Source organism: Hyperolius riggenbachi, chromosome 10 (genome assembly GCF_040937935.1).
Source record: "Hyperolius riggenbachi isolate aHypRig1 chromosome 10, aHypRig1.pri, whole genome shotgun sequence".
Classification (NCBI taxonomy): Eukaryota; Metazoa; Chordata; class Amphibia; order Anura; family Hyperoliidae; genus Hyperolius; species Hyperolius riggenbachi.
This window is the reverse complement of record NC_090655.1, coordinates 282,956,904-282,973,697: the sequence shown is the minus strand read 5'-3', so window position 1 is coordinate 282,973,697 and position 16,794 is coordinate 282,956,904. Positions and strand designations below refer to the sequence as shown.

General features: G+C 47.2%; 2 protein-coding genes across 2 annotated transcripts in view; one reads left to right on the top strand and one right to left on the bottom strand.

Moving 5' to 3' along the window:
• Positions 1 to 16,794, bottom strand: part of LOC137537252 (uncharacterized) — a 1,269,057-nt gene that overhangs the window by 18,382 nt on the left and 1,233,881 nt on the right. The gene's annotated exons all lie outside the window — the stretch shown is intronic.
• LOC137535884 (uncharacterized) lies at positions 1,399 to 15,093 on the top strand. Its single transcript, XM_068257762.1, has 7 exons — positions 1,399 to 1,466; positions 4,755 to 4,874; positions 5,549 to 5,683; positions 5,769 to 5,892; positions 6,013 to 6,110; positions 6,226 to 6,313; positions 15,002 to 15,093. Exons 1-7 carry the CDS (start codon positions 1,419 to 1,421, stop codon positions 15,091 to 15,093), a joined length of 705 nt encoding a protein of 234 aa, XP_068113863.1. The 5' UTR covers positions 1,399 to 1,418.

Here is a 16,794-nt window from a genome sequence, read left to right as displayed (position 1 = left end):
ATAACGATTGTGCATATTGGGGCCATATCTGATAACGATTGTGCATATTGGGGCCATATCTGATAACGATTGTGCATATTGGGGCCATATCTGATAACGATTGTGCATATTGGGGCCATATCTGATAACGATTGTGCATATTGGGGCCATATCTGATAACGATTGTGCATATTGGGGTCATTGGACGTGTTTTTTGTTAAAATCTGCTCACATTACGTGTATTTTCTTGAGAAAACCTGCACAATTATGTGAATTTTCTGGGAAAAGGGTCACCAAAACTTGGGCCCTCTGTCTTTGCGTTGCACTTTTAAAGGGAACCCGAGGTGAGAATAATATTGAGGCTGCCATATTTATCTCCCTTTAAGCAATACCAGTTGCCTGGCTGCCGTGCTGGTCCTCTGCCTCTTATTCTTTCAACCATAGACCCTGAACAAGCATGCAGCAGGTCAGGGGTTTCTGACAATATTGTCAGAACTGACAAGATTAGCTGCATGGCTTGTTTCTGGTGTAATTCAGTTCACTACTACAGCCAAAAAGATCAGCAGGGCTGCCAGGCAACTAGTATTGTTTAAAAGGAAATAAATATGGCAGCCACCATATCACTCTCACCCTGGGTTCACTTTAAATTACAGTTAGCCCCGCCCTCATCCGGTCATGACCACGCCCATTTTTTCGCCGCGGCGCGCTTCGCGCGCCGCAGGTTGTAACCTCACCCATTTTTGGCGCGACGCGCTTCGCGCGCCGCAGGTCGTCAGCTCCCCCGGAAATTGGTCCAGCACCTACATAGCACCCCCTAAAAAAATTTCCTGGAGCCGCCACTGCATTTAACTCACGCTGCTGTAGCAACACCAGTTAATGAATCAACCTCAGTGTGTGTTTTCTAGAAGAACCGTGTGGTTTGGCCACTAGTGAGGGATCTGAGGCCGCTGGTGGTTGGCAGTCCTTTGGTTTTCTCCTTGGTCTGCATTTTAGGGGGGTCTACTTCTGCCTGCAGAGGACGGCTATAGGTGTTTTTGTCTTCCCCATATTCCTGTGCTGAGGAAGGGTAAAGGTGTTTTGTATCAAGTTTTGCCTTTTTTCCTTTGCATGCAATTCTGGCAACTGACCACTAGATGGCAGCAGATAACGATCTGTAATTATGTTTGTGCTAATGCATTTTGCGGCCTTATGTTCACCACATAATTGTGTTCTGAATATTTCCCTGTGTACAGAGGTATAAAACTCCTTTACATCAGCTCATTGCCCACACTACATGACTCTACATAGTAAGGGCAGATAGTACTATGTATGGATACCTCTTGCCAGTCTCTAAATCGGCGACCCCAGCCTCACATATGCATGTATGATGTCATGATGCCACGCCCACTGGCTGCCATTACCCAGAAGTCCCTGAGAGTGTGTGTGCTGTACACAGAGCCATGGCAGATGCAGAGGTGCCCATTAATCATGAGATTCCATTGTTACAGGTAAGCCTGCTTCATTTATCACCCGCCCCCCAGCACCTTCTACTCCTGATAGGCATTATAGCACACCTGAAGTGACAGCAACATGGGGTGCTCTGACTGAAGTGTGACTAGCTTTGCTGCTTGCGTGTTTCAAGTGTGTGATTCAGACACCACTGCAGCCAAAGAGATCAGCAGGACAGCCAGGCAACTGGCAATATTTAACAGGAAATAAATATTGTAGCCTCCGTGTACCTCTCAGTTCATGTGTACTTCTAAGGGAACCAGAGACAAACGAGTCCCTATAAAATATACATACCTGGGGCTTCCTCCAGCCTGATCACTCCCACGGCGTCCTCTTCTATCTCTCCGTTTGCCTGCAATTGGCCCTGGAAAGTCCTCCAGTCCGGGGCCAACTGTGCATGTGCGGCCCGGCCGGCGCACGCTCCCTCTGCATTCATGTCGCCTGCACAGTACTCTCCCTCTGCATTCATGTCGCCTGCACAGTACGCTCCCTCTGCATTCATGTCGCCTGCACAGTACGCTCCCTCTGCATTCATGTCGCCTGCACAGTACTCTCCCTCTGCATTCATGTCGCCTGCACAGTACGCTCCCTCTGCATTCATGTCTCCTGCACAGTACTCTCCCTCTGCATTCATGTCGCCTGCACAGTACGCTCCCTCTGCATTCATGTCTCCTGCACAGTGCGCTCCCTCTGCATTCATGTCGCCTGCACAGTACGCTCCCTCTGCATTCATGTCGCCTGCACAGTACGCTCCCTCTGCATTCATGTCGCCTGCACAGTACGCTCCCTCTGCATTCATGTCTCCTGCACAGTACGCTCCCTCTGTATTCATGTTGCCTGCACAGTACGCTCCCTCTGCATTCATGTCTCCTGCACAGTACGCTCCCTCTGCATTCATGTCTCCTGCACAGTACTCTCCCTCTGCATTCATGTCGCCTGCACAGTACGCTCCCTCTGCATTCATGTCGCCTGCACAGTACGCTCCTTCTGCATTCATGTCGCCTGCACAGTACGCTCCCTCTGCATTCATGTCTCCTGCACAGTACGCTCCCTCTGCATTCATGTCGCCTGCACAGTACGCTCCCTCTGCATTCATGTCGCCTGCACAGTACGCTCCCTCTGCATTCATGTCGCCTGCACAGTACGCACCCTCTGCATTCATGTCTCCTGCACAGTACGCTCCCTCTGCATTCATGTCTCCTGCACAGTACGCTCCCTCTGCATTCATGTCGCCTGCACAGTACGCACCCTCTGCATTCATGTCTCCTGCACAGTACGCTCCCTCTGCATTCATGTCGCCTGCACAGTACGCTCCCTCTGCATTCATGTCGCCTGCACAGTACGCTCCCTCTGCATTCATGTCGCCTGCACAGTACGCTCCCTCTGCATTCATGTCGCCTGCACAGTACGCTCTCTCTGCATTCATGTCTCCTGCACAGTACGCTCCCTCTGCATTCATGTCTCCTGCACAGTACGCTCCCTCTGCATTCATGTCTCCTGCACAGTACGCTCCCTCTGCATTCATGTTGCCTGCACAGTACGCACCCTCTGCATTCATGTCGCCTGCACAGTACGCTCCCTCTGCATTCATGTCGCCTGCACAGTACGCTCCCTCTGCATTCATGTCGCCTGCACAGTACGCTCCCTCTGCATTCATGTCGCCTGCACAGTACGCTCCCTCTGCATTCATGTCGCCTGCACAGTACGCTCCCTCTGCATTCATGTCGCCTGCACAGTACGCACCCTCTGCATTCATGTCGCCTGCACAGTACGCACCCTCTGCATTCATGTCTCCTGCACAGTACGCACCCTCTGCATTCATGTCTCCTGCACAGTACGCTCCCTCTGCATTCATGTCTCCTGCACAGTACGCACCCTCTGCATTCATGTCTCCTGCACAGTACGCTCCCTCTGCATTCATGTCGCCTGCACAGTACGCACCCTCTGCATTCATATCGCCTGCACAGTACGCACCCTCTGCATTCATGTCGCCTGCACAGTACGCACCCTCTGCATTCATATCGCCTGCACAGTACGCACCCTCTGCATTCATATCGCCTGCACAGTACGCACCCTCTGCATTCATGTCGCCTGCACAGTACGCACCCTCTGCATTCATGTCGCCTGCACAGTACGCTCCTTCTGCATTCATGTCGCCTGCACAGTACGCTCCCTCTGCATTCATGTCTCCTGCACAGTACGCTCCCTCTGCATTCATGTCGCCTGCACAGTACGCACCCTCTGCATTCATGTCGCCTGCACAGTACGCTCCTTCTGCATTCATGTCTCCTGCACAGTACGCTCCCTCTGCATTCATGTCGCCTGCACAGTACGCTCCCTCTGCATTCATGTTGCCTGCACAGTACGCTCCCTCTGCATTCATGTCGCCTGCACAGTATGCTCCGTGACGAGAGTGAGACAGGGGAGCGCGCCTGGCCGGACTGCACATGGGCAGTTGGCCCCGGAATAGAGGACATCCCAGAGTCAATTGTGGGCGAACAGAGAGGAAGAAGAGGATGTCGTGGGAGTGATCAGGCCGGGGGTGTTGGAGGAAGCCCCAAACAGGGGCGTAATAATAAGGGCTGCAAGCCATGCAGCCACGGGGGAGCCTGGGGCCTACTCATGGCCGTTTTGGGGGTCAGGAGGGGTCGCAGCATGAGGGGAAAGCATTGGACATCAGTGGGGAGGGCGGACAGTCCCCCCCCCCCTCCCCCCCCCCCCCCCCCCCCTACCTCGAACTCTCTCAGCGCTTCCCTTCCAGCATCTATCACTAGCAGCAGCGGTGGGCACGAACACATCCACCGCCGGAGGTTCCTCTCTAAGTGTCTGACACTACTTCCCGTTTAAACAGGAAGTAGCGTGAGGCACTTAAAGAGAGATCCGACCCCGCGGTGAATGGAAGTATGTATTGCTGCCCGCCGCTGCTGCCACTGTGATAGATGCTGGAGGTGGAGCACTGAGGGGGGGACTGTCCTCATATCCTCATCCATCTACCACTCCCAGCACTGCTGTAACATCACAGGAATGGTAACAGTGGGAGGTGGATGTGAGGAGAGAAGGCCAGCTGGAGAGGAGGCAGAGGGAGGACAGGACTGCAGCACGCTGTGAGTATAGTGCACAGGTAGCTATAAACCAGCTTATTATGCTTTCCTGCAATACTCTGCATGGCCCCACCACCCACAAGTGACAGCAATGGGGAGTAATGGGGGAGGGGGATCCTGTATTGGTAGTTTCACCACTGACAACTGTGCAACCTGAATTATCCTCCCATTATTATCTATCCAAAGGCAGCAGCATCCCGTACAGATCACATGACCACATCACTGAGGATGGATGAGGACCAGAGTCACATGACCGAGAGGATATTCAACCTCACCCTGGAGATCATCTGTCTGCTGACTGGAGAGGTGAGGAGGATTCTGGGAGGTCACATGACATCACTTATCTCTATTAACCTCCTTGGCGGTATGGATGAGCTCAGCTCGTCCATAACCACCGGAGGGCGCCGCTCAGGCCCTGGCGGGCCGATTTTCTTCATTTTTTTTTTTAACCGTGCAGCTAGCACTTTGCTAGCTGTGTGTTTAGGACGGTTGGCACCGCTACCTGCCATGTTGCAGGCCCCCCCTCCCCCGAGACCCCGTGGGCAGCTTGGCCAATCAATGCCAGGCAGTGCTGGGGGTGGATCGGGACTCCTGATGACGTCATCACGATTGTCGCCATGGCGACGGGGGAAGCCCTAAAGGAAATCCCGTTCAGAACGGGATTTCCTTATGGGGATACGTGCCGGCGGGGATCGGAGGGGTGGGAGGGATGCTGCAGGGAGGGGGGAATCATGTAGTTAGCGCTAGGCTAGCTACAAGATTTTAAAAAAAAAATACTGCTGCGCCGCCACCCTGGCACATTTAACAGAATGCTAGGGTGGTTAATAAAACACACCTGACTGCAGAGTTGAGGAGAATTCTGGGAGGTCACCTGATGTCACTCTTATCTTTATGAAAAAAAAACAAAACACAACACTGACTGGAGAGGTGATGAGAATTCTGGGAGGTCATGTGACATTAATGTTGGTCTTTCTATACAGAGATTTCCTTCAGTAAAGTCTGGTGATCATGTGACCATTACGGTGCCCCCACCTCACTCCCTGATATCTAAGGGACACAACAAGCAGAATATTCTGGAAATCACTGGGAAGATGATAGAGCTGCTGACAGGAGAGGTGAGCGGTGCTGGGAATTATGGGATATTGTTCAGTTACAGTAAGGGGTGTATCACGGCGGTGACTGTATAATTATGTATGTCAGGTTCCTATGAAATGCCAGGATGTCGCCATCTATTTCTCCATGGAGGAAGAGCAGTGTATACAAGGACACAAGGACCTCTACAAGGACGCCATGATAGAGAATCAGTCGCCCCTCACATCACCGGGTAAGAGGAGACTTTCATTTCTTCTAAATGAGAGCACAGTATGGAGGGTCCCCTATATCCCCCATCATCTGATAAACACATAGAGATAATGTATTCAGTCAGTGTGTGTGTTTCCTGCAGATGTATCCAGTAACAGAAACCCACCAGAGAGATGTACAGGTCCTCTTTATTCCCAGGATTGTCCACAAGACGTTCCCACTACCCCCCACCATTATCAGGTAGGTTGGATAAGGGTCATCAGTGACTCTGTACTGTATGAAATTGTTTCCTCCTGTGAATGCCGTTATCTGTGTTCACATTTATTTTACATTTCCTCTCATTTTGTGCACTTAGGGTGGTGAACTGATAAATGGAAGTGCTGTGGTTAAAGAGGAAGAAGAAGAGACATATGTGAGGAGTGATCAGCAGTCTATGGAGGAGGGTGACATGATGAGGACATGTAAAGAGGAAGAAGAAGAGACGTATGTGAGGAGTGATCAGCAGTCTATGGAGGGGGGTGACATGATGAGGACATGTAAAGAGGAAGAAGAAGAGACGTATGTGAGGAGTGATCGGCAGTCTATGGAGGAGGGTGACATGATGAGGACATGTAAAGAGGAAGAAGAAGAGATGTATGTGAGGAGTGATCAGCAGTCTATGGAGGAGGATGACATGATGGGGACAAGTAAAGAGGAAGAAGAAGAGACGTATGTGAGGAGTGATCAGCGGTCTATGGAGGAGGGTGACATGATAAGGACAAGTAAAGAAGAAGAAGAGACGTATGTGAGGACTGATCAGCAGTGTATGGAGGAGGGTGACATGATGGGGACAAGTAAAGAGGAAGAAGAAGAGAAGTATGTGAGGAGTGATCAGCGGTGTATGGAGGAGGGTTACATGATGAGGACAACTATAGCGGACCCTCTTACAGAGAGCAAAACAGGTGAGTAATCAATATTAAATATATTTTTCTAATTATTATGACCGTGTCACTGCTCACAGACTGGCCATATTAGAAGTTATACTAAATACTCATGTTAGATTTTTGTCATCTAAAACAATTATTCTTGAATTTGTCTCATAAGACACTTAGGGGTTGATTCATAAAGCATTAGCGCATTCGGTAATGCAGAAAACAGCTGACTTTACCGAGCACTTGATTCATAAAGGCTGTTACCGCATGAAAAGCTGAAGTTACCAAGCAGTGAGCTAAATTACTGACTTGTGCGGTAAATACCTGAACACATGTCAGTAAATGTCAATTCATAAAGGATAGATCATGCGGTAAAAGCCTGAAATTATTACCGTCACCTCTGGTGTGGTGATTGGCGAGATGAGAGCGGAGAGTGTGCAGTACTGGGGGAAGCCAGCGTTACTCAGACAAGCAGAGAGGGATAAGCTATGACTGACAGGAGCAGAAGCCAATAGAAACAGCCCCTGTCTCCTGTGAGTCGGGATGATGCATTTTGATAGGACCTGAAGCCTCCTCCGGCGGGTGCAGCTTTTCTACCCCCAGGCAGTGAGCAGAAGATGCAGAGTAGCTAGTGGGGAAATCATCTAAGCAGGGCATGTGTAGAGTCTCCTGGGATTTCATCTAAGCTGTGGCAAATAAATAAAATGTTAAGAAAGACTAATAGATTCAGAGTGGGCAGAGACAGTATAACAAACAGTAAAGCAAATCATGTGCAACTAAAGTGATGTCAGGATGCCTCTTACTATTGTAACGCTGTCTCTGCACAAAGTTTTGTCTACTGAAGCCGGTAAATTACTGAACTTCTACCGCACCTGAGAACATTTTTATGAATTAGCACACAAATGTCTAAAATACAGAATGCTGTGATTTACTGAGCACTTTACATTTTCCGCACTGTGCTCTATGAACTGAGGCCTTAGTGTTATTTGTTCTGTAATACACTGATAATGGTCGCTGTACATTACTGTACACAGCTTGGTCACAGTAGGGGTGACTTAGTGTTACTGGCCTGTAATAAGCTGATAATGGTCACTGTACATTACTGTACACAGATTGGTCACAGTAGGGGTGACTTAGTGTTACCAGCCTGTAATAAGCTGATAATGGTCACTGTGCATTACTGTACACAGATTGGTCACAGTAGTGGTGACTTAGTGTTACCGGCCTGTAATAATCTGATAATGGTCACTGTACATTACTGTACACAGCTTGGTCACAGTACGGGTGACTTAGTGTTACCGGCCTGTAATAAGCTAATGGTCACTGTACATTACTGTACATTGGTGACAGTGTTACCAGCCTGTAATAAGCTGATAATGGTCACTGTACATTACTGTACACAGATTGGTTACAGTAGGGGTGAGTTAGTGTTACCTGCCTGTAATAAGCTGATAATGGTCACTGCACATTACTGTACACAGATTGGTCACAGTAGGGGTGACTTAGTGTTACTGGCCTGCAATAACCTGATAATGGTCACTGTACATTACTGTACACAGATTGGTCACAGTAGGGGTGACTTAGTGTTACTGGCCTGTAATAAGCTGATAATGGTCACTGTACATTACTGTACACACATTGGTCACAGTAGGGGTGACTTAGTGTTACTGGCCTGTAATAAGCTGATAATGGTCACTGTACATTACTGTACACAGATTGGCCACAGTAGGGGTGAGTTAGTGTTACTGGCCTGTAATAAGCTGATAATGGTCACTGTACATTACTGTACACAGATTGGTCACAGTAGGGGTGACTTAGTGTTACTGGCCTGTAATAAGCTGATAATGGTCACTGTACATTACTGTACACAGATTGGTCACAGTAGGGGTGACTTAGTGTTACTGGCCTGCAATAAGCTGATAGTGGTCACTGTACATTACTGTACACAGATTGGTCACAGTAGGGGTGGCTTAGTGTTACCGGCCTGTAATAAGCTGATAATGGTCACTGTACATTACTGTACACAAATTGGTCACAGTAGGGGTGACTTAGTGTCACCAGCCTGTAATAAGCTGATAATGGTCACTGTACATTACTGTACACAGCTTGGTCACAGTAGGGGTGACTTAGTGTTACTGGCCTGTAATAAGCTGGCAATGGTCACTGTACATTACTGTACACAGATTAGTCACAGTAGGGGCTGACTTAGTGTTACCAGCCTGTAATAAGCTGATAATGGTCACTGTACATTACTGTACACAGATTGGTCACAGTAGGGGTGACTTAGTTTTACTGGCCTGCAATAAGCTGATAATGGTCACTGTACATTACTGTACACAAATTGGTCACAGTAGGGGTGACTTAGTGTCACCAGCCTGTAATAAGCTGATAATGGTCACTGTACATTACTGTACACAGCTTGGTCACTATACGGGTGATTTAGTGTTACCGGCCTGTAATAAGCGGATAATGGTCACTGTACATTACTGTACACAGCTTGGTCACTATACGGGTGATTTAGTGTTACCGGCCTGTAATAAGCGGATAATGGTCACTGTACATTACTGTACACAGATTGGTCACAGTAGGGGTGACCAGAGCCGGATTAAGGCTAAATGGGGCCCTAAGCAAAGTAACTGATTTGGGCCCCCTCATCATGTCGTAATAGAATCAGAAGAAACAGCTGCACAGCAATATGTCGCACACACCGGGCAGCCGAGCTACTGGTTGCTATGGGCAACAGCACGCTTTCCTCTGTGGGTGCACAATGCAGGGAATAGCAGCGGCAAAATGCAGAGTGAGAGATGAATGGCTGGGACATTTGCACTCAGGGGCTGGGGCACCCCTGTGAAGAGGGCACCAGATATCACAGCAGCAGCACTTTCCCCTGCATCTCCAGCCTGGCAATAGCAGAAAGCTCTGGACACCGCCAAACCGGAAGCCGTTCCCCAGACAGAATTACAAAACCACTCCCACCACCGAACAACCAATTTGCTCCCAAACTAGACAGCCACCATGCAGCCTCCATCCCAGTGAATACGATAGTCCAGCAGAGAAGGCAGCCGCAGTGGGAGAGAATGACAGCACCAGATGAATCACATTCACCTATTGTGATCCAAGCAATAGAGGTCCCGTCATCCGGAGCCCATCTGTCTCCTCTAGAGTGCTGCCGCTCTGTTACTACTACTATTACTACTTCCTACTTCATGTCTGATCTGAGAATCAGGAAGTTCAGAGCGAGCGGCTGCACTGTAGAAGAGACAGATGGGTTTCAGATGACGGGATCTCTATTGCTTGGATCATGGATAGGTGAGTGAGCGTTTGCCATCTGCTGCTATCATTCTTGCTGCAGCTGTGGTTCTCTGTGGGAAGGGAGGGTGGAGTGGGCAGCGGCAGAGCGCACAGTAGCAGGAGGGGGACCTAGGAGGAGAGCCTGGCTCTGAAGACAATCAGCAGCGCACGGCATCATTTGACAAGACAAGACAAATAACATTTATATCGCGCTTTTCTCCTGGTGGACTCAAAGCGCCAGAGCTGCAGCCACTAGGACGCGCCCTATAGGCAGTAGCAGTGTTAGAGAGACTTGCCTACGGTCTCCTACTGAATAGGTGCTGGCTTACTGAACAGGCAGAGCTGAGATTCGAACCCTGGTCTCCTGTGTCAGCGGCAGAGCCCTTAAAAGGGACTCCAAGCAGTGCCTGTGGATATGCCTTTAAGCATACCCACAACTAATTCATTACATCCTCACACCTACCAGCATAATGTTTGTAATTATATCCCCCTGGGTTCCTTATATTTCATTGCATTGTGCTGAATCGAGCTGCCAACTTTGGAGAAAAGTCGTCCTGTGGCTGTAATTTCGATTGTGAAAATATCAAAAACTAAAAGGCATAGAGCAGCCGTTTATATATCATTGGAAAGAGGAGAAAAAGAGCTTTAAAATGATATGCATCTTTCCATAGTTACTGCACTGCTCAGAGTCCCTTTAACCATTATACCATCCAGCCACCGCTGACTTTGGAGAAAAGTCGTCCTGTGGCCGCGATTTCAATCGCGAAAATATCGAAAACTAAAAGGCATAGAGCAACCGTTTAGATATCATTGGAAAGAGGAGAAAGAGAGCTTTAAAATGATATGCATCTTTCCATAGTTACTGCACTGCTCAGAGTCCCTTTAACCATCATACCATCCAGCCACCGCTGACAGGATGGCAAGGGCTGGTTTATGTGCTAATGGGGCCCCTTTGACTCTGAATGGGGCCCCAAGCGACTGCTTTTGTTGCCTGGTCGGTAATCCGGCCCTGGGGGTGACTTAGTGTTACCGGCCTGTAATAAGCTAATGGTCACTGTACATTACTGTACATAGATTGGTCACAGTAGGGGTGACAGTGTTACCAGCCTGTAATAAGCTGATAATGGTCATTGTACATTACTGTACACAGATTGGTCACAGTAGGGGTGACTTAGTGTTACTGGCCTGTAATAAGCTGGCAATGGTCACTGTACATTACTGTACACAGATTGGTCACAGTAGGGGTGAGTTAGTGTTACTGGCCTGTAATAAGCTGATAATGGTCACTGTACATTACTGTACACAGATTGGTCACAGTAGGGGTGACTTAGTGTTACCAGCCTGTAATAAGCTGATAATGGTCACTGTACATTACTGTACACAGATTGGTCACAGTAGGGGTGACTTAGTGTTACCGGCCTGTAATAAGCTGATAATTGTCACTGTACATTACTGTGCACAGATTGGTCACAGTAGGGGTGACTTAGTGTTACTGGCCTGTAATAAGCTGATAATGGTCACTGTACATTTCTGTACACAGATTGGTCACAGTAGGGGTGACTTAGTGTTACTGGCCTGTAATAAGCTGATAATGGTCACTGTACATTACTGTACACAGATTGGTCACAGTAGGGGTGGCTTAGTGTTACCGGCCTGTAATAAGCTGATAATGGTCACTGTACATTACTGTACACAGATTGGTCACAGTAGGGGTGACTTAGTGTTACCGGCCTGTAATAAGCTGATAATGGTCACTGTACTGTACACAGATTGGTCACAGTAGGGGTGACTTAGTGTTACCGGCCTGTAATAAGCTGATAATGGTCACTGTACTGTACACAGATTGGTCACAGTAGGGGTGACTTAGTGTTACTGGCCTGTAATAAGCTGATAATGGTCACTGTACATTACTGTACACAGATTGGTCACAGTAGGGGTGACTTAGTGTTACCGGCCTGTAATAAGCTGATAATGGTCACTGTACATTACTGTACACAGCTTGGTCACAGTAGGGATGACTTAGTGTTACAGGCCTGTAATAAACTGATTATGGTTACTAAGGGCTCTTTCACACTAGAGGCTAGTTTCGGCGTTTTACAGCCAAGACCATAATTTGCATTTGTCAAGGTTTGGGCGTTGCTGTTTGAAGAGCTTTTTTACAGCCAACGTCGGCTTTTCGCGTTTCAATGATAGTCAATGGAAATGCAAATTACATCTTTTTTTTTTCCAGCTTTTTCAAAGCGTTTTACTGCTGACTTGTTGACTAATTTTTAAAAGAAAAAAAGGACTTTCCATATGAGCTGTAAATGCTTTGAAAATGCTATGGAAAGGCTACAAAAACGCTGACAGCAAAAGGCAGCCTTTTAGCCTTTTCTGCCGCAGCCTCTAGTGTGAAAGAGCGCTAAGCATTATGTTACACAGATTGGACACAGTAGGGGGGGGACTTATGTATAGGAGTATACAGTGTATCTGGAAAGCATTCACAGCACATCACTTTTTCTACATTTTCTTATAGTACAGCAGTATTCCAAAATTGATTAAATACATTTTTTTCCTCAGAATTCTATGCACAACACCCCGTAATGACATCATGAAAACTTTTACTTGAGGTTTCTGCAAATTTCTTAAAAATGAAAAAAAAAAATAGAGAAAGCACATGTACATAAAGTGTTCACAACCTTTGCCATGAAGCTCAAAATTGAGCTCAGGTGCATCCTGTTTCCTGATCATTCGTGAGATGTTTCTGCAGCTTAATTGGAGTCCACCTGTGGTAAATTCAGTTTATTGGACATGATTTAGGAAGGCACACAGGTCTCTATAAAACGACAAACAGTTGACTTTTCATATCAGACCACAAAACATGCATGAAATCAAAGGAATTGTCTGTAGACCTCTGAATTCAAGCCACAGTACACTGTGAAGACCGTGAAGCATGGTGGTGGAAGCAAATAAACAGACAACCATGGCTGAACAAGAAAATTATACACCAAAAAGTGTCTATAATAACCAATTTTTTTCCTCTGGACTTTGCCTCTCATATTCTGTCTTATACGGCAGAAAATTGGGGTCAGTGATTCAAAGGAAAGCAAAATCTTAGAACATTTTTGAGCCTATATAGTGAATGTTTGAGTTTGTAAAGATGAATACAAACATTGCTGTTTTTTGAACAGTCTAAGATTCGCTTGTCTTCTATATCTCTAGAGGAACAACACAAATTTGATATATTTTTCTTTATGTGTTGATTTGGAATAGAATGTGCAGTGTTCCTAATGCATTTGTGTGTATGGAAACAAAAGCTATTATAAGGATTTTCAGCTTTATTCACCTTTTTAAACACACTGCTATTCTTTCGTACACAACTGTATGCAATATGTCATGTCTCTGAATTTTTTTTATTTTGAATCCATTTGCCAAAACCTCGAGTACATTTTTTTCACGTTGTCATTATGGAGTGTTGTGTGTAGAACTCTGAGGGAAACAGGAATGTAATCCACTCGGGAATTAGGCTGTAACATAACAAAATGTGGAAGAATTGATGTGTTGTGAATACTTTCCAGATGTGCTGTATCAGATTAATTGATTTCATAAGTCAGGCCAGAAACCCACTAGGAGCGATTTTCTGAGCACTTTGCGATTTGAAAACTCGTGCTAATGTCATGCTATGGGTGTGATCCCACTAGAGCGATGTGATTTTATTAAAATCCCCCATACAATTACATTAGCGAGAGCTTTTTCAAATCACTAGCAATTAGAAATAGCTCCTAGTGGGTTCCAGCCCTAAAGGGAGTTGGAAACTCAGGTAGAATTGGTGCAGGAGCTGACAATAGTTACAGGTGTTAACATGCAAATGCACTTGTTTAAACAATTTACAGCTCATATAAAAATGATTACAATTAAAGATTATTAATGATGAGAATGCCAAGAGTGTGCAAAGCAGTAATCAAAGCAAAAGGTGGCTACTTTGAAGAACCTAGAATATGACATATTTTCAGTTGTTTCACACTTTTTGGTTATGTCCTATACTTCCACATGTGGTCATTCATAGTTTGGATGCCTTCAGTGTGAATCTACAATGTTCATAGTCATGAAAATAAAGAAAACTCTTTGAATGAGAAGGTGTGTCCAAACTTTTGGTCTGTACTGTATATGCTTTATTGCAGCAGCACAAGTAACTGTGTTGGATTTGGTTTATTATTTCATGTTTGTGGGCTAAGCACTACTATTATTGAAGTATTTATATAGCACCGACATATTACACAGCGCTGTACAGAGTATATTGTCGCTAACTGTCCCTCAGAGGGGCTCACAATCTAGTCCCTACCATAGTCGTATGTCTATGTATGTATTGTGTAGTGCATATACCATAATCTAGGGCCAATTTAAGGGGAAGCAAATTAACTTATCTGTATGTTTTTGGCATGTGGGAGGAAACCGGAGTACCCGGAGGAAACCCACACATACACGGGGAGAACATACAAACTCCTTGCAGATGTTGACCTGGCTGGAATACGAACCGGGGACCCAGCGCTGCAAGGCGAGAATGCTAACCACTACGCCACCGTGCTGTACATATTACTGTATGTACAAGTCATTTCTGATGACTATTATCTGAGACATAGAATACGTTATAATATTTTTTTAATAAAGGTTTAAATTTATTAGGAGTCAGAGCATTTCTGTACGACTCCAGGTACCCCAAAATTGCTCCGACTCCTCGACTCCACAGCCCTGCTAATTATATGCAAAGTTATGCAGCTGCTTTATCTGGGCCATTTCTAATCCGTATTGTGCAGCATTCACAAAGCTTTGGGTGGTTAAAAAAAACACCATGGTCAGGAAATTTCCAAATGCGGTATTTTTCATTTTTTTTAGCGGTATTTTTCATTTTTTTTTTTTAGCTGTATTATTCATTTTTTTTTTCTTTTTAAGCATTCACAAAGATTTACACAGGTGCGGTAGAAGAGCGGTCATTTACGGGAAAAGACCTGTGCGGTAACAGTTACATGCTGTTCTCTCCATAACTGATGGCGTTATAGTAGTAACAGACATCCCCAGAATCCCTTTAAATGTACGTTATAATAATGTTTGTTCTACTCCCTCTGAATCTGATGCCTTTATTAACATTTTATCTAAAAGCCACAGTTTAGATGAACTCTCAATAAACATTAAACATCAAGTAAGCGAATGTCGGCACGATGTCTCCACAATCCAAAGTTTATTTAGAACGTATCCCAATCAGATAAAAGAGTACTTAATAACTTTGGATTGTGGAGACATCGTGCGGACCTTCACTTACTTGATATTGTGCTCGGGCTGGGCAGCCCTTGTTCCAGCACTGTCTCCCCTTTGTGAGTAGACCGGTATTTTTCCTTGTTTTACTTAAACATTACACATGCCATGCTTAGATGATTCCCCCCCACTAGCTCCTCCGCATCCTCAAACAGGAACCTAAAAGGTTAAGCGTCTGAAGGGCTGCAGGGGAAACCTCTTTTGTGCCTGTTTCTCTGCTCTGCAGCCTGGGGGGGGGGGGGGGGAGGAGGTGCTTGTTCCTCCTGAGAAGGTGTCACAGCATATCACAGGGAGTAGCAGGAGGCAGAGGCTGTTCCTATTGGCTCTCTGGTCTGCAGCCTGGGGGGAGGGGCTTGTTCCTCCTGAGAAGGTGTCGCAGCATATCACAGCGAGTAGCAGGAGGTGGAGGCAGTTCCTATTGGCTCTCTGGTCTGCAGCCTGGGGGGAGGGGCTTGTTCCACCTGAGAAGGTGTCACAGCATATCACAGCGAGTAGAAGGAGGCGGAGACTGTTCCTATTGGCTCTCTGCTCTGCAGCCTGGGTGGGAGGGGCTTGTTCCTCCTGAGAAGGTGTCGCAGCATATCACAGGGAGTAGCGGGAGGCGGAGCCTGTTCATATTGGCTCTCTGCTGTGCAGCCTGGGGGAGGGGCTTGTTCCTCCTGAGAAGTTGTCGCAGCATATCACAGGGAGTAGCAGGAGGTGGAGGCTGTTCCTATTGGCTCTCTGCTCTGCAGCCTGGGGGGAGGGGTTTGTTCCTCCTGAGAAGGTTCGGCAGCATATCACAGGGAGTAGCAGGAGGCGGAGGCTCTTCTTATTGGCTCTGCTCTTCAGCTTGGGGGGGGGGGGTTGTTCCTCCTTAGAAGGTGTCGCAGCATATCACAGGGAGTAGCGGGAGGCGGAGGCTGTTCCTATTGGCTCTCTGCTCTGCAGCCTGGGGGGAGGGGCTTGTTCCTCCTGAGAAGGTGTCGCAGCATATCACAGGGAGTAGCAGGAGACAGAGGCTGTTCCTATTGGCTTTCTGCTCTTCAGCTTGGGGGGGGGGGGGGGGGTTGTTCCTCCTTAGGTGTTGCAGCATATCACAGGGGGTAGCAGGAGGCGGAGGCTGTTCCTATTGGCTCTCTTCTCTGCAGCCTGGGGGGAGGGGCTTGTTCCTCCTGAGAAGGTGTCGCAGCATATCACAGCAAGTAGCAGGAGGCGGAGGCTTTTCTTATTGGCTTTCTGCTCTTCAGCTTGGGGGGGGGGGGTTGTTCCTCCTGAGAAGGTGTCGCAGCATATCACAGGGAGTAGCAGGAGGCGGAGGCTGTTCCTATTGGCTCTCTTCTCTGCAGCCTGGGGGGAGGGGCTTGTTCCTCCTGAGAAGGTGTCGCAGCATATCACAGCAAGTAGCAGGAGGCGGAGGCTTTTCTTATTGGCTCTGCTCTTCAGCTTGGGGG

What these genes read in the sequence shown, in the direction of transcription:
- LOC137535884 (XM_068257762.1), top strand. Translation starts at nt 1,419, where the DNA reads ATGGCAGATGCAGAGGTGCCCATTAATCATGAGATTCCATTGTTACAG. An exon ending in TCTGTCTGCTGACTGGAGAG is followed by an intron (nt 4,875 to 5,548) that starts GTGAGGAGGATT and finishes CTTTCTATACAG; the next exon opens with AGATTTCCTTCAGTAAAGTC. An exon ending in TAGAGCTGCTGACAGGAGAG is followed by an intron (nt 5,684 to 5,768) that starts GTGAGCGGTGCT and finishes TATGTATGTCAG; the next exon opens with GTTCCTATGAAATGCCAGGA.